The sequence below is a fragment of the Bos grunniens genome, chromosome 7, assembly GCF_055505025.1.
Source record: "Bos grunniens cultivar Pamir isolate PY7600 chromosome 7, Bosgru_T2T1.0, whole genome shotgun sequence".
NCBI classification, from domain to species: Eukaryota; Metazoa; Chordata; class Mammalia; order Artiodactyla; family Bovidae; genus Bos; species Bos grunniens.
This window is the reverse complement of record NC_141171.1, coordinates 61,106,699-61,123,866: the sequence shown is the minus strand read 5'-3', so window position 1 is coordinate 61,123,866 and position 17,168 is coordinate 61,106,699. Positions and strand designations below refer to the sequence as shown.

Here is a 17,168-nt window from a genome sequence, read left to right as displayed (position 1 = left end):
TGCCGACCCTGTGAGGTCAAAGAGACGGCAGCCGTGGTTCTGCCACCTGGCTGCGAGCACGAGACTGGACCTTCCAAGAGACCACGAGAGGCTTCATCTCTTTGGTACCAGTCCTGGCATAGGGCAAGATGGACCAGAGGCCAGAAGGAAAACAAGAGGACAGCCTCCAGGCCAAGTGGCTGCCCAGTTATTCCCACCAGCATGGGGGAGCCTGGTCTTCCCCCATGGCTCAGGGGTAAAGAATCTGCCTGCCAATGCAGGAGACACCAGTTCAATCCCTGGGTCAGGACAATCCCCCAGAGAAGGAAATGGCAACTCACTCCAGTATCCCTGCCTGGGAAGCCTCATGGACAGAGAGCCTGGTGGGCTATACTCCATGGGGTCACAAAGAGTTGGACACGACTCAACGACTAAGCAACGATGACAGGGCAGCCTGGGCATGGGAGCCGTGTCCAGAGGGGGCTTTAGGTTTCAATAAAGGAGGTCACTGGCCCAGAGCTTTGGGTATGAGCGGGATGCACAGGGCCTGCATACTCACCATAGTCAGTATAGCGGGGCCAGCAGAAGTGCCGGAGCCCCCCGTAGCTCAGCTGGAAGGAGGGCTCGCTGCGCTTCCTCAGGGCGGTGCCATTCCTCAGGGACAGGGCAGCGTGCTCAGAACTCCGGTAGGTGATGAAGCCATACTTCTCGCCTCTGGAAGGAGAGGAAAGGGGGAGCGTGTCACTGGGCCAGCCTGGTGGACACTGTCAGACCACCTGCTACCCAGTGAGGGGCGGGAAACCATGAGTCATGAGTCAATGGCTCATGACTGTGTCGCACGGCTCCCCGATAGACATGATGACGGTCACTGGGTTGGCAATAAAGCACTAATAAGTGCTGGCCACCACCCATCGCCTCACGTGCTCTCAGACCCCCTGTGACCAGGAACTGCTGTCATCTCTCCCTCTGGGACGAGGAACAGGCTCTGAGTTCAGGATTTGCCCAAAGACAGGGAGCAGAGCAGGGACTCAAACCCAGGCTCCCTGCCGTGAAATCTGAGGCTCTTCATGGTCCTCTCTATTTCCTTCACGATCCCCATTTTTCAGGATCAGCCACACCTACGCTCCATCCTACCACTCCACACCCTTCAAAGTCAGCCTCAGCTGTCACTTCTTCTTCTTCTTCTTTTTTTAAATTAAATATTCATGTATTTATTTAGGCTGTGCTGAATCTTCGTTGCAGTGCGTGGGCTTTCTCTAGTTGTGGCACTCGGGCTTCTCTTCTTGCAGCACGTGGGCTCTAGAGCACACGGGCTCAGTAGTCATGGCATGCGGCTTCTCTAGCTGCACATAGGGTCTCTAGTCGTGGCACACAGGCTTAGTTGCCCCATGGTCTATGGGATCTTAGTTCCCCAACCAGGGACTGAATGCATGTCCTCTGCATTGAAAGGTGGATTCTTAACCCGTGGACCACCAGGGAAGCCCCTCAGCCGCCACTTCTTTGGCTGTTAACCTGTCCTTCACCTTCCCTAACATCGCTGATATTGCATATACACCTCCTCCTTCACGCCTGCCTATTCAGCATTCTCTCCCTGCCCTCTGACAATACCACCCGGTGCTCAGCTGGGCTCAGGGCACCAGGGTAAGACACAAGACAGTGACCTTCCTTGGCCGTAGTGATTGTTCAAGCATGAACCTGTCACCCAAAACAGAACCCCAAAGATTCCATGCCATATCTTTGCTGGAACTCCTGCTTCCCTGGGTAGGAGATATGCTTACGGCTGGAGGTAACCACTTTGCTAGCATGAGGGAAGCCTGCCTGAGAAGAATGCCAGCGTGAGGGGGACCTAAAGTCAGATCTACACTCATCAGTTCCACAATCAAATGAATCCTGATCTATCGGTCTGCTACTCAGACTCCTCAAGGACAGCACCATCCTACCACTCAGCACAGGTAGAGTGCCTCACAAACACTTGACTGAATTTCGTTTCCTGACACCTCTCTGAACAAGGCCAAGCCTGGAACCCTCTGACTTTAAATATCTGAGACTCCTGCAGCTGCTGCTAAGTCGCATCAGTCATGTCCGACTCTGTGTGACCCCATAGACGGCAGCCCACCAGGCTCCCCCGTCCCTGGGATTCTCCAGGCAAGAACGCTGGAGTGGGTTGCCATTTCGTTCTCCAATGCATGAAAGTGAAAAGTGAAAGTGAAGTCGCTCAGTCGTGTCCGACTCTTAGCGACCCCAGGGACTGCAGCCCACCAGGCTCCTCCGTCCATGGGATTTTCCAGGCAAGAGTACTGGAGTGGGGTGCCATCGCCTTCTCCAGAGACTCCTGAGTACTTTTTAAATCTTAACAAATTGCACTGTCTACTTAGAGATTAATTTGCTTGCTTTGTTTTTACATGCTACCTTCATGGGATATCCTGAAGACTGCACAGAACGTAAACAGTTTAATTTGTGTCATGACTTTTTACAACAAATTATGACAAAAATACATATCATAAAATTTACTACCTTTATTATTTTTCAGTGTATGGGGGGTTCAGTTGTGTTAAGTATATACGTGCATGCTAAGTTGCTTCAGTCGTGTTGATGCTATGGACTGTAGCCCACCAGGCTCCTCTGCTCATGGGATTTTCCAGGCAAGAACACTGGACTGGGCTGTCATTCCCTACTCCAGCAGATCTTCCCAACCCAGGGTTTGAACCCATGTCCCTTACGTCTCCTGCACTGGCAGGTGGATTCTTTACCACTAGGGCCACACTGTGTTAACTTACACTGTTGTAAGATGGATCTCTAGAAATTTTTCATCTCGCAAAACTGAAACTTTGAACCCATTAAACAACAATGCCTTATATCCTCTTCTCCCAGCCCCTGGCCACCACCATTCTGCTTTCCCTGTCTATGAGTTTAACTCCTTTAGATCCTCATGTGAGTGGAATCACACAGTATGCGTCCTTTGGTGACTGGCTGGTTTCACCCAGCATAATGTCCTCAAGGCCCATGTATGCTGTAGCATGTGACAGGACTGATTCCCGTCCTTTCAAGACTAATATCCCACGGCACGCATACACTTCTTGCTGATCCATTCTTCTTCAGTTGTTGTCAGCTCTTGGATATTGTGAATACCAGTGCTATGAACATGTATGTGCAAATACCTCTTCAAGATCCTGCTTTCAATTCTTCTGATTATATACCCAGAAGAGGAATGGCTGGGTCAAATGGTAATTTTATGGTTCATTTTATGAGGAACCCCCATACTATTTTCCATAGTGGTTGCACCTTTTATTGGCTCGTTTGGGTTTCCATAACATCGGTTGGAAAAACCCAAATGAACTTTTTGGCCAACCCACTACATTCCAACCCATAGTGCACAAGGATTCCAGTCTCTCCACATCCTCATTTGTTACTTTTCCATAGCCACCATAAGGGATGTGAGATGTGTAATGATTCTTATGTAGAAACTATTTTCTCACTGAAGTTTTTAAAAGTCATTATTAAATTAGAATTTTAAAACCTTAATAACTCAGTTTGCAAGTAATAACAGGAGACACTTCAGAATTATTTCAAATCTGACGAAGTTTTGACACCTAAGTTGTGCGTTTATATGCAACCTATTCTTACAGATCTCCCGAGAGATGAAGCACTGCTTCCCTGGGTGAGTGGGACACAGAGCTGCAGCTGCAGAGGAACGGAGGGATGGAATAACATGGGGTTGGCAGCCAAGAGTGCAATACAAGTGTGCCTTCAGCCACCATGGGCTTTTGCCAGCCCCATACCAGCTCTAGGATGGAAAACCAGAAGCTGACACATGGGCTGCAGATCTGGCTCTACCACTAACTAGCTGCTCAGTTGACTTCTCTGCGCCATCCAGAAAGGAAAGCAATAGAAACAGTAAGGCTGCATGTGTCATACGCAAGTTGGAAAACCGACGTGAGACAATGCATGAAAGTTGCCTCGCACTTTAGCAGAATATCAGTACATGTTTGCGGTGATTCCTGGGCTGCACAATTGTTACTGGTCCCCCCTTCTCCTGTACCTAAGGGTAGGTTTGTCCTGGAAGTCTTCTTGGGCACCTTCATGTGGTGAGCCCTGAATGGGGACCTCTGCACACCCCTAACTCCCCTCCTCTGTGAGAGCCTGACTCACCTCTTGCTTCTCGTGAGCACCTGGCACTCCACAATCTCGCCAAACACTTCGAAGCGCCTCTTCAGCTCTCGCGAGCTCATGTCACTGGACAGGTTTCGAACGTACACCACGCGGCCTTCGCCCTGCCCGAGGGGGACACAGAGGGACCTGTCATTCGGGTGGTTTCCTAGAGCCCCCCAGATGGCGGGCTCCCACAGAGTCCTCATCCCCAGTCCATGTTACCCGGCTGAGCAAGCGACACCAGCTGGGACTGGAGTCAGAGACAGGACAGTGACAGTCGCTATCCCAGAGGACCTGCCTTATGGGAGGAGGGGGCTGTTAAGCATCGGATGGGAGGTGGCCCGAAAGGAAGCGACTGCGTACTTGAAGGGAATGAACAGAGACTGGGCGGAGACAGGAGAGGGAGTCACTGCTACTAATGTACCTGCACACTGGGTAGCTTCTGTATTTGTTTGGAGCCTGACTTCTTCTGGCACTGGGGGAGGTGCTGAGGATGCTAGAGGGCGAGCACTGGCGGCCAGGTCGCTACAGGTCAGAGTGGTGGGGAAGACAACAGTGGGACCGGGGCATAAGGATGTGGAGCCACCGTTAGCTTTGGTTTTGCCAGGGTAAGCGCCGAAGAATTGATGCTTTTGAACTGTGGTGTTGGAGAAGACTCTTGAGAGTCCCTTGGACTGCAAGGAGATCCAACCGGTCCATTCTGAAGGAGATCAGCCCTGGGATTTCTTTGGAAGGAATGATGCTAAAGCTGAAACTCCAGTACTTTGGCCACCTCATGCGAAGAGTTGACTCATTGGAAAAGACTCTGATGCTGGGAGGGATTGGGGGCAGGAGGAGAAGGGGACGACAGAGGATGAGATGGCTGGATGGCATCACTGACTCGATGGACGTGGGTCTGGGTGAACTCTGGGAGTTGGTGATGGACAGGGAGGCCTGGCGTGCTGCGATTCATGGGGTTGCAAAGAGTCGGACACAACTGAGCGGCTGACCTGAACTGAACTGAACTGATGTAGACACCGGTCACCTTTAGGAGCCAGGCCCCTAGACCTGCCCAGCAGAGGGGGTGCATCATGGAAGCCTGGTTGGGACCTCCCCCAACCCCCCACCATCATCTAGTGACTGGATCCAGTTAAAGGCATGACCATCGGAAGAGTGCCTTTGATTTGCTGGAGAAACTCCAGCTGTGCTCCTGGTGGGCAAGACCACCAGGGTCTGGTCTAGACAGGGTTTCTCCGGAACAGGGTAAGGCCAGCGATTCTCCAGCCATGCACCTCAGAGGGCGGCGGTCCACAGAGAGCACTGCTGTAGTCACAGGCATTAGATTTGTCCCCCAAGGTGGCCCAGTTCAGCTCCGTGTAAGAATGCAACCACCCCCTGCCCACCCCCTCTCTCCTCCCACCACCCGCCTCCTCCAGGACCTTGAACTCACAAGGCTCTTTCCAGCCTCTGCCCCCCGTCCTCCTGAACCTTTGCTTGGATGGCTTCTTCCATCCCTTGGGGCCTAGCTCTCTGAAGATGCCCCTCCCAGACGACCATGTAAATAAACCCTCCCCACAAGTCAAAACATGATTTGTTTCAGACATCTTAGTCGTGGCATGATTAATTTCACAGTGCACCTCCCAATCTGTAATTACAGTGTTTATTGCTTTGCTTATGAGTCTGTCGTCTCTCTCTCCCTTCTGGCCCAACCATAGGAGTGGAGACCTTGTTTGTCTCATTCACTGCTGCCATCCAGCACCTAGAACAGGGCCAGGCATGCCACAACTACTGAGCACTCACACAAGGATCCCAGGAAGTTGCTCCATGTGGTTTTAAGTACCTGCTTGCAGATAGCTGTGAGCACACCTCCGGGGTATGCACACCTCAAGCGTGCCCTGCCCTGAAGTACCACGTTGTCGGGTGTTGGGGGTAGGGGGGGTGCGTGGGGGCGGGGTGTGGGTGTATGGAAATCCAGTGAGAGTCTGTCTGTGCTTCTGTCTTACTTTCCCTTCCCTCCTTTCTAATGATATAAGGGCAGTGACTCCAGCTTCCTAATGACTTTTCCCCACATGGTGCTCTGCAACAGGTCCACCAGGCACAGCCTGGGCCTCTGGACTAACTCTGGGAGAGGACTAGAGAGTCGGGCAGGGAGGAAGAGACAGGCTCTCTTGGTCCTGTAGCCCAGATCACACCAGGGGACCCTATATACAGATGAGTAAACTGAGGCTCAAGGAAGTTGCTCAAGGTCACACAGAAGTGGAAGCAGGGCTGGCTCTGCTCCCTCATCAGTGCTCACCCCCTGGGCCCTGTCGAGCCTCTGATACTGAGCCCTAAATCCTCACCAATGGCACACCACCCCACCCCACTCCCAGACCAGTCCCTTGGCTGCATTTTGCACGTGCCACCTTTGATGCCTTTTGATGACCCTTATGCTTTAGTAAATGAGAGAAATACAACTATCTCCTGTAGGCCAGATGACTTCAAAGCACTTCGGGTCTCTGAAGCCCCCACACTTCCTGACGCCCCTGCTTGTCCCCGTTCACTCCGGGCTCTGGGGCCCCAAGTCACTTACAATGGCCTTTTCCCGCCGCTTCCTGGCATGCCGGACGCTTGGCGTTCCGTCTGAACACGACCCTCTGCTCTCACATCTGTCAGTGAACAAGCAAAGCAGACTCACTCACTCTTAGCAGGGACCACAGTGGGGCGGGAGGAGGACTTGCTCCAGGAGGCGAGAGATGTTTCTTCAGCTTTGTTAGGACTCGTTCATCAGTGAAGGTAGGACTGGGAGAGGGAGCCCAGCTCTCTGTCTCAGCGGTAAGCGCCCAGGGCCACATGTGGGTCTGAACATGTGATTGACACGCGCCTTCCACACCGCTAACCATAATCCCTGTGAACCTTTCTATGCTGCTGGGGGTGGAAAGACCCTTTCGCTTCATTATGGTATTTGACCTGATAAAAAAATATCCTCTGAGGTCTCATGCTTCCCCATTTTTCAGATGAAAATCTTAAGGCTCAGGTTCAAGATGAAATTTTCCCCAAAGCTAAGAAGTGGGGAAGCCAGAGCCAGGGGGAGGTCTGCTGATTCTAGACCCATGGCTCCCCCTCCACTTTTGCTGTCTGGCCAGGCAGCAACCTTGGCCATCACAGCCCCCACACCCCAGGCAGCCAGTGGGCTACTCAGCTGGAGAAACCCCTGGATGCCGCATGCCTGCGTCCTCCCAGGCACCTGTCTGTACAATGCCCTCTCTTCCCAGTGGCCAGGCTGATGGAGGGGAAGGAGCTCAGCATGTAAGAGGGGGTTGAGTGCCGACTCTGCCACACACCGTGTGCATCCTTGGGAACACAGCAGACAATGAGAGCAGGGGCTCCAGAGTCAGCTAGTATTCCAATGCTGATTCTACTACCTCTCTGCTGGTGACCCGGGACCGGCTACTTAAGCCAGTTCTTCATCTGTAAACTAAGGAGAATCAATTGTATTTGCCTCCTCAGCCATTTGGGAGGATCAAATCAGAACATACCTGTACATGCTTAGCCCTGGAATGGCTTGGTACTTGCTGGCTATATTTTTCTATTGAACCTCTTTGAGCCTCAGTTTCCTCATCTATAAAATGGGGTTGAAAAGCACTTGAGATTCCCTCAAGTGCCTCTGTGAAGCTCAAAGAGGGTAATAGAAAGGGATGTGACTTTCAAACTTTAAAGTGCTATATAATAAGAGTATCATTATCCACTTGCAGCAGCATTGGAAGTCTTCCCCCATGAAGAGCTGAGAGTGACTTGAAGGTGCTATAGGGCTTGTTAAACCAGCTCAAAGCCTTCCTGTTGATTGATGTTTGGTAGCAGAAGCAAAAGTAGAGAAATGCTGGTCTGGAGAAGGCTGATGACTAGTTTATCCAACTGACCAGCCATCAAGCTCTGCCAGGCAGCTGAGTAGGAACCAAGTTAACCAATTAACTTTCTCCAGTGAAAGCCAGCCTGAACTTAGCCCAAAAGTGAGAAAGAGGAAAAGGAGAAACTGTGGTGATTGAGAGAGGTCCCTGACTCTTGTGCCAAGCCCATGGGTAAAGGGCCTGAACAGGCCAGGAAGGGAAGGAAGCCAAGAAGCTCCAGCTCTGGCCTTGGGGGATGTGCTTCAACAGAAGAACCTTAGTAGCTTCTGAACAGACACTGCAGAAGAAACCAGCTAACATGAACACAGGCAGACTAGCTCAAAGTGACCCGCTGGGGAAAGGAGAACAGAGCTGAAAGGGGGGCTCAGAGAGGTCTGACAGAAGATGGCTCTGACTAACTGTTCTGGCTTATTACATAGACAGGCTTTTAGAGAAATTGCTCAAAATGAGTTTATTTTAAATAGTTTATTTCAGATAGTCCAGGGCTTCAGCACATTAGTGTCTGGGCCGGGGTGGGGGGGTGGTCCAGAAGTCCCCTAAAATCCAATGCCCAATTAGTTGTCTGCATACATTTTAATGGGGAAAGGAAGCTTTGTTTTCATCAGATTTTCAATTAAGAGCCACCAGTAGAGATAAGAAAATATAAAGAGGAATTTTTCTAAAGTTATCTTTCTACTACCTGAATTCTGTTTCTCAGAGTATAGCGCTCTAGCAATGTCATCATTACGCCGGAACTTATTAGAAATGAAATTCTCCACCCCCACCCGCGACCTACAAAACCTGAGGCTCAGGAGGCGGGGCCCAGCCACCAGCTTGGTAAGGAAGCCTCCCCAGGATCAGGCTTGCTGCACTGCTCTGAACCCAGGAGCGCCATCTGGTGGTCACTCAGGTGCATCTCGAGCAGAGAGTTTGGGACCTGCACCCACGCTCCTAAGGCCTACCCTCCAAAGAACCAGATCCTGCTGTCATTAGGGAAGAGAAGAAACCTGTCTCCACCAAAAGATGCCAGACTTCCATTCTTTCTGCCCTGCGGTCCACAGAATTCTGGAACAGCTCCTTCTACCGTCCGGTTCAGTGAGCAAAGACGGTATAAGCAAACGCTCATGACACGTCATCTCAGTGCGAAGGAAAAGAGCTCTCCCACCCGGTGGCTGACTGCCGGAAGATTGCACAACTCTGCAGCACCGAGAAATGGGAATAAACCTTATCACTGTTTTAAAGCCGGGTTTTTGGTGTTTTTTTAGAACACAAGTTAGAATTATGCTAATCTTTGTTTTACAAGTAAATGTCACATAGGTATTACACTGTATGGATGTGTTGACCCTTGAACAACACAGGTTTGAACTCTGAGGGTCCACCAACACTGGGGTTTTTTTCAGTAGTAAATACCACACTGTCAGAAGTTGCTGAATCTGCAGACAGAGTTACCTTGGATGAGGAGAGCCGACTATAAGTTATACACAATTTTTGACTGTGTGGAGGATTGGTGTCCCTAACACTCACCTTATTCAAAGGTCAACTGTATATGTTTACACAAAAACCTACCCATTTTACAAATATAAAAGCAGAAACAGATGAATAAGGTCACAAAAGGCCAGCAAGTGCGTTTTCTTCCTCCCCTGAGGCCAGGCGATCTGGACCACTCCTCACTGGACCACACGGCAGGCTTCGCTTGGCTTCAGGACTTGCCCATAACTCCCCAAGGAGTCCACCTCCAGGGCCTCTGACCAGGACACAGGCCACACAGGAAGCTGTGGCCCTGGTCTCAGGGCTCCTCTCTCCCTTGACACCTCAGAACTGGAGGTGCTCAGCTGCCCACCTTCCATCCTAAGGCCACCCACCCATCCATACCTGAAGGTCCTCCGTGTGGCTGGTGACCGGGAGCGGCAGGATGAGGAGCCAGAGCTGGAGCGGCTGCGGGGACAGAGCCGCCGACTGGCCTTGCTGGGTGGGCTCTGGTAGGGGCAGTGGTCAGAGCGAGGGGGGCTGACCCCCGAGTCCTCTTCTTCATCGTCGTCCTCCTCCTCCTCCTCCAGGAGGAAGGTGCTCTCGCCACTGCTGCTGCTGCTGTCTTCAAAGACAGTGTCATACTCAGGGCTCTTGCAGGAGGCCAGGTCTTCATCCTCCAAGGCTGTCTCTAGAAGCCCAAAGTGCTTAGTGAGGCTGGCACGGATCTCGTGGTCTCTCAGCAGCGTGCTGTCTTTGGTGGGGGCACCAACATCACAGCTTCCGTCTTCTTCCCTGCCAGCGGCCTGAGCCTCAGCCCGTGGGGCCCCTGGCTGGGGCCAGTCCTTCAGGTGGGCCCCAGACGGCTCCCAGGACCTCAGCACCTTCCTCTGCAGGGCGCCGTCTGGCTTCAGCACCTGGCAGTAGTCATGGTCACCGAAGGAACAGGAGAAGGGGCGCTTCTGACCAGCCTGGGAGGCTGGCTGGGCTGGGGTATGCCGCAGGTGGGACAGGAGCTCGCTCCGCTCTGGGTGCTTCTTTGGCAGCTTGTGGGCAGCCTCGGCGGTGGCCCCGAGCTGGGGACCCTCTGGGGTGGGAGCTCTATCTTTGCCTGGGCTGTGCTTGATGTCTGGCTTGAAGGGGTCTTCCTCTGTAGGCTTGTACGGAGGCGTGGTGGGCGGAGTGAGTCCTACCCAAGCAAGAGGAAAAATGTGAGACAGATCATTTCTCCAAGGAGCATTGAAACCCTCCTTTGGGAGGGCAGAGAAACAGCATGCGTGTCACCACTCCCCAGACCCAGTGGAAGGCAGGCATCGCTAATCGATCACTGCGCTGCTGACTGAGCCTGGACGGAGCCTGGGGCTCCATCTCATACAGTCGGTCAACAGTTTTTCGGAGCTGGCATGTGATGAAATCCATTTGCCATCCCTTCTGTAGCCTCGCAGAAGCCTCCAGGTTATCTGAGATCTCTCTTCCTGCTTCCTGCTCCACATTCCATCATTCCACAAGCCCTCCCAAATGGTCATCCCAAATACCTCTGAAGTCTCCCAGGGTACAGAGGTGGCAGGTACCACAGGCCAAAACCTCCCATCTGGATTTGACCACCACAGTGACCTTAGGGGGTCCTGCAACTGACCTTAGCCTTCACCCTCACCCGGGTACCAGAGGGAACTTGCCAAAATGCCAGCGATCTCTTCCTTTCTGGGGCTCCTGGAGCCTTGAGGAACTGCATGAACCCCTTCAGCCCGACATTCCTCTTAGCCTTTGATGTTTGCTCTTGCCTGGCCCCCAGTTCTGCCCCACAGCACCACCATGTGGCCGGTCTCCTCCAATGCACCTGTACCTCCGCTTTTCTGTGCCTTTGTGCTCATGCCAATTCTGCTCCCAAGAATACCCTTCTGTCTTGTTTTTGTCTCCTCCACTTCTATCACCCTGCAAACGCAGCTAAAATGCCTGCTGCTCTGGGTACCCTTGCATCTTCTCAGGCCTCATCCTGCCCCTCCCCATACTGTCCCTTCCTCTATGTTCCCAGAGCTCTTGCAAGGTCTTTGGAACAAGCCCGTATCAAACAATACTTGTCATGGTGTGAATCTGGTTCCCACATAGGACTGCGGGCTGCTTCAGGGGAAGATACGTGTCTCATACGTCTCTCTCTTTTTTTTTTTAACATCAGGTCATGTGCCAACTGTTGGTAGCCAAACAGCTGAACCTGGGTCCTGACTCTCCTTATAACTCTCTCAATGGGAATCTCAAGATCCAGCGTAGCCTGTGCAGTGGTGGCAAGGAGGGCTTGTTGGGGTACCCCCTTACTCCCTGAGGTGTTTCCTCCCCAAGGGCACCTCCCCATTGAGCCCCTAGCTTACCTGCCGTGCCACAGAGCTCTACCGCCAAGGTCTGCTCGAAGCTCTTCTTGCCAAAAGGAGGGTCACCGGTGGGGCTGGAGGACGGGATGGAAAGACGCCAGTCAGCAGCAGGTTCCACCTCCCCGAGCACGCCAGGAGGGCAAGGGCACAGCGTGACAGATCCTGCTATTGCAGCCCACAAAAGTGAGGCCTGGGGAGAATTTGCAGGAGAATCCCCATCCTGGCTGTTAGAGGAATTCAAAGCTATACAGCTTTTAGGAGACACAAGAGAAATCTGAGGGCAGTGGAGACAGGATAATCATTGTCAACCTCCTTATTTACCACGGAACAGCTGAGGCCCAGAGAGCAGACACTTGCCCAAAGCCACAGCACTGTCAGCTTTTCCCCATGAAATTCTCCATCTCCTAGGCCTGCAGAGATCAGCTTCTAAAACCAAACTGCCTACCAAGGAAACCCAGCTCCTGAGAACCCCACATGGTAATGAGGGCAGGGGTGTGTGGGGACAGGATCAGGCTCAGGGGCCAATGAGCCACCCTACACCCAACCAGATAAGGTCTCACGGAATAATAAGTCAACAATTCCCAGAAATCTACCTTTGCGACAAGGCCAGCATGAGGCACCTGGGAGAGTCTGAAAAGAAGACAAAAGAGAAAAATAAGATTCTTCAACACGGCATTGCTAGAGAGGATGTTTCCCTCTGAACTGCATTGGTACCAAGCACAGCAGGCATGTGACCCAAAAGCCTCTGCCATTTTTAGGGACAAGCAGGAACAGCTCAAAACCTTCATTCCCCCAGACTCAGCAGACATTTACAGCTGGCAGGGCTACTGCTTTGGCAGCGTTGATGGGTACTAGGGCGACCCCTTATGGCCAATCAGTATACCACGTATGGTGAAGCATTCCAGCTTCCAAGGCCAGCATCTGTGGCCTCAGCCCCAAGAGATGCAGGACTAACTAGCTAACTAACCATTAGACACCTCTGTGCCTTTATTCCATGTCTTAAAACAGGAATTACAACAGCACCCACCACATAGGTTTCCTATGAGGATCAATGGGGATAATCTGTATTAAATCATAGACCAAGCCTGGCAGAGCAAATATAAAATAGATGACTGCTGTATTATTATCCCCACTCTTGTTACCATTTAAAATTCAACCTCATTGTGGAGCTGAATTTAGAGACTCACACCGTCCATCACATTGTTACCCAGGAAGTCTTCTTTAGAGGACTTATCACAATTTGTAAATACTTTCCTTTCTTGCTCACTTTATGATTGCCTGTCTCCCCCACTGATACACAAGCCCCAAGAACGCCGGCATCTTGCTCCTTGTTCATTAAGGAGCCTGGCCCATGCATGATGAGAAACTCAGAGATGCTCAGGTAACTCCTGAAGGTCTGCCCAGCTAAGCCCATTATACAGGAAGGAAAGTTGAGAGCCAGAGAGGGAGAGGGGTTCGCCCAACCTGGAGCTCCTGGCTCCAGTGCAGTGGGGTCTGCCACACCTCAGCCCCGCCCCCTCTCTCGGACCACCGACTCCGACTACCTCTGGAAGAGAGCCGCGGGCAACTGGGGTCCTCATCTGTATCCCCACACCCGCTCTCACAGGGGCTCTCCAGAGCCGGGATCTGGGGTCCCCGCAGGAGCGGCTGGTCTTGGCCACTGTCCTCATCAGTGGGGCTGCCAGGCTCCCCCTCCACATCATAGGCTTCGGGGGCCAAGCGCGAGGGCAGAGGCCCCTGGGGCTCTGCAGGGACCATGGGCTCATCGGTGAAAGTCAGCCAGGGGCCGAGCTCGGGGTTCAGTCTCCTGGAACGCCGCACGGGGCACACAGAGCTCTCCGGCTTCCTCCCCAGCTTGGTCCCTGGCCTTTTCCGGCCCCATTCCTCCTCGTCCTCTTCCTCTTTTTCTTCTTCTTCCTCCTCCTCTTCTTCCTCCTCTTCCTCCTCCGGCTGCAGCCTGGCCGACCGGCTGACGTGCCCTTTCACCTTCAGCCTCAGCGGGCGCAGGCTGGGTCTGGGCCCTGAACTCTTGGATGAAGGTGAGACCCTCACCTCCTCCATGAGGCCCGGGTGGCCGGCAGAGGCCTGGCTGTCCTTGGGCCGGGGCCGGGGCGTGAGGGAGGCGTAGACAGGTGTGGCCAGGCGGTAGGGTTTGCTGACATCGCAGAGGACATCTTGAGCCAGAAGTTCCCTCAGGATGGAGAACTCGGTCCAGGCGGCTTTGGAAGGGTGCTGGGACCGAGGCCGGGGTCGGACCTGCTTGGCGGGGCTGCTGCTGGGCTGGGGAGCTGGCTCTGGCGCCTGTGTGGGCAGCTTCCTCTGTGGGAGGCAGTAGGTGTGCATGTAGCGGATGAGTTGCACCATGGCCTGCATGTCCTCCTGGGAAACCTGGGCGCTGGGGTCTGTCCTGCCCATCGCTGGTGAGTCCCCGGGGGAGGCTGGAGCCAGCTGGGGGCTTGGGCAGTCCTCGCCCGCCTCCTCATCCTCCTTGGTGGGGAGCCGGGGACTCGAGGATGGTGGTGGCTGCAGGCCTCTATCCGGGGACAGAGCTTTAGCCCGGGGGCAGGACGGTGCCGAGGTGAGGTGCTTGTGTAGCTCCGTGCAGCTCCGGCTCTGAGGGTGCGGCGTGGGGGCCTTCCTGTCTTGGGGGCCGTCCATCTGGAGAGGGAAAGAGGCCACAGTGAGGAGGGAGACCCGCACGGCTTCTCCCCGCTGCCCACAGCTGCACCATTGGCCAGGCCCAGCCTGTCTCTCCAGGATGATCATGCTGGGTTTCATTGCTCCATCCCCGGCTTCCAGCACAGAACCCGGCACTTGACAGCACTCAGGGGATGAGGATGAAGGAGCGGCCAGCCTCCTAACAGGGACCCCAGCTATGGATCCCGCCCTTTCCAGGTTTACTGCCAAAGCCCTGTTCTGACTACCCTGCTCCCCTGCGCGGAGCCCTCGGTGAGAGCGCCAAGAAGTACATTAGTGGCTGCTTGGGGCTGGGCGTGGGAACAGGGACTGACTGTAAATAGAGACACTGGGGATCTTCCTGGGAGGATGGAAATGTTCTAAAACTGGATTATGGTCATGGCTGCACAACTCTGTAAGTTTATTAAAAATCACTGAATCATACTTTTAAAACAGGTGCCTTTTATGGTATGTAAACGGCACCTTCATAAACCTCTTTAAAAGGAAAAAAAAAAAAAATCAGTAGCTTTCCAGTGCCCGTGTAGTAAAGGGGAAGCCCCTGGCCAGGGGTGCTCTGCAACGTGGCCCCAGCCAACTGCCCTCTCCAGACTTCTCTGCCTTCACTCTTCTACAGAGGGGTTCCACCCCCAGAGCAACCGTCTCTCTGCTGAGCCCAGGCCAGCTGTCCTGCTGTCTCTCATGCCCCCTCCCCCGGCAATGCTTCCGAACCTCCCAGAGGGCAGGCTGGCTCACAGAGGGGCTTAGCTGCCGCCTCTTTGATGTGAGGGATGGCCGTCTCTTTGGGGAGGCCAGCCAGGGCAAGTAGGGAGGGAGCACAGGGAGAGGGTCCCCCCCTCCCCCACCTTCGGGGAGACCAGGAGGGGACAGGCTCCTACACTGAGCTATGATCTGAGAAAGATGCCCTCCTGAGTCTGCCTGACACTGCAACAGTGTCTAGGAACAAGAGGAAGGGCTGAGTGCAGGCTCTGAGTAACAGGAACACTGGGAAGTCACCTTGGAAACCCCTCCTTGGAGGTCTCAGAAGATGGAGCCCAAAGAGGGAAAAGGATTTGCTTCCCTCCTGGGTGTTCACGATGGTGCTTTCAGCTCTCTGATGCGCCCCACCCCCAGGAGAAATTCAAACTCCTCCTTGTGGTCTCCATGGTACCAACAAAGATATTATGCTGGGTTCTGTCACCTCATTAGAATAAGCTTCCTGAGGGCAGGCCACAGCCTCCTTGTCCCAGCTGTAACTCAACATCTAAGACTGCCTGGAACACTGAGGTTGAGTTGGCTTTTTTTTTTAATATTTATTTATTTGGCTGAGCTGGGTTTTAGTTGAGGCATGTGGCATCTAGTTCCTTGACCAGATTGAATCTGGGCCCCCTGCATTGGGAGCGTGGACTCTTAGCCATTGGACCACCAGAGAAGCCCCTACAGTTCACTCTTGAACCAGACAGGGGTTCCACACAGTGGAAAATTCACGTGACTGATATAGTCTGTCCTCAGTACCCACGGTTCCTCTGCATCTATGGATTCAATGAACTCAGATCCTGCAGTACTGTAATATTTACTACTGACAAAAATCCACGTAGAAGTGGCCCTGTGCAGTTCAGACCCATGTAGTTCAAGGTCAACTGTACATGAAAAAGTCCAGGGCTCTATCTAGAACCCCGGACCAGCCTAGGTTTCAAGTAGTGTCCAGCACATCAGCAACAAGGGTTGTGTGAGGAGCAAAGAGTGAACTATGAATGTATTGAACTTGACGGCCTCTAACAAGAGTGGAAGGGTGCACCCCCTGCCCAGAGACCCTCCTGGAGGAGTCCTGGGTGGGTTTGGGGGCATGTGTAGACATACCTTGACACAAGGCCGCTGATTTCTGGACCTGAGGCCTGCCTGGCGCCATGCGGTCCCTTCCTTCTGGCTATCGGAGGTCGAGGTTGGGTAGGACGTGGCAAGAAGGAGTTTCTGCAGCTGCAGGAGGAGCAGATGGGAGAAGCCAGGGCTGAGCTACAGCCAGAGACACAGGGAAGCACAGCTTAGGGAGAAGCTCGGCCTGGAGCCAGACCCCCAGGATGACCACACTCTGACCCCATCATCGTGGGAGCGTGGAAGACCACAGGGAGGGCACTCAATGGCCTAGGATACACTAAGTACAGAAAGCAGGTTGTGTAGCAATGCCAAACAGACACAAGTATCCCAGTAAAATGTTAAGTCCTTTTCAGAGTGAGTAACCCAAGAGAAATATCTATGATCTTCAGAAACCCAGACAGATCTCGGGTGATGTCTACCCACGCTACCACTGAAATATGATGCACACACTTGATTGGGACTCTCTACACACACTTGTAGTACACACATGCACACATACACGGTCTGGATGGTGAGGTCCCACAGTGTTTCTTTGGTGTAGGATTTTAGCTGATTTTCCTCTGTTCTTTTTGTTTAATCATATTGTTTAGAAAATCGATTCTTTACCTTAACAAGTAATACTTGGAAATGGTAAAAAATACACATACCACAAATACTGACGGGTAGACAACGGGAAGCTAGTCTCCCTCCTGTCCAAGGTCCCAGAGACAACTGCTATTAACCACCTTCTTGTGACCCTTTCCTGAGGTGGGACTCAGAAATATATACATACACAACACAAGAATGCATATATGTACACATCACCTCCAACCAAGCC

The 17,168-nt window shown here is 52.9% G+C and overlaps 1 protein-coding gene across 9 annotated transcripts in view; it reads right to left on the bottom strand.

Annotated features, from left to right (window-relative positions):
• The window catches only part of PPARGC1B (PPARG coactivator 1 beta), a 113,376-nt gene that overhangs the window by 900 nt on the left and 95,308 nt on the right, over positions 1-17,168 (bottom strand). For 4 of the 9 annotated variants that reach the window (XM_086412418.1, XM_086412417.1, XM_086412411.1 and 1 more), the window contains 8 exons: positions 16,337-16,489; positions 13,348-14,461; positions 12,397-12,433; positions 11,804-11,877; positions 9,846-10,629; positions 6,680-6,755; positions 4,129-4,250; positions 539-693 (listed from right to left, as the gene is read on the bottom strand). In XM_086412418.1, coding sequence (XP_086268544.1) covers positions 539-693; positions 4,129-4,250; positions 6,680-6,755; positions 9,846-10,629; positions 11,804-11,877; positions 12,397-12,433; positions 13,348-14,461; positions 16,337-16,489 — 2,515 coding nt within the window. The remainder of the gene's footprint in view (positions 1-538; positions 694-4,128; positions 4,251-6,679; positions 6,756-9,845; positions 10,630-11,803; positions 11,878-12,396; positions 12,434-13,347; positions 14,462-16,336; positions 16,490-17,168) is intronic. The other 5 variants (XM_086412419.1, XM_086412415.1, XM_086412412.1 and 2 more) reach the window with 2 other exon arrangements.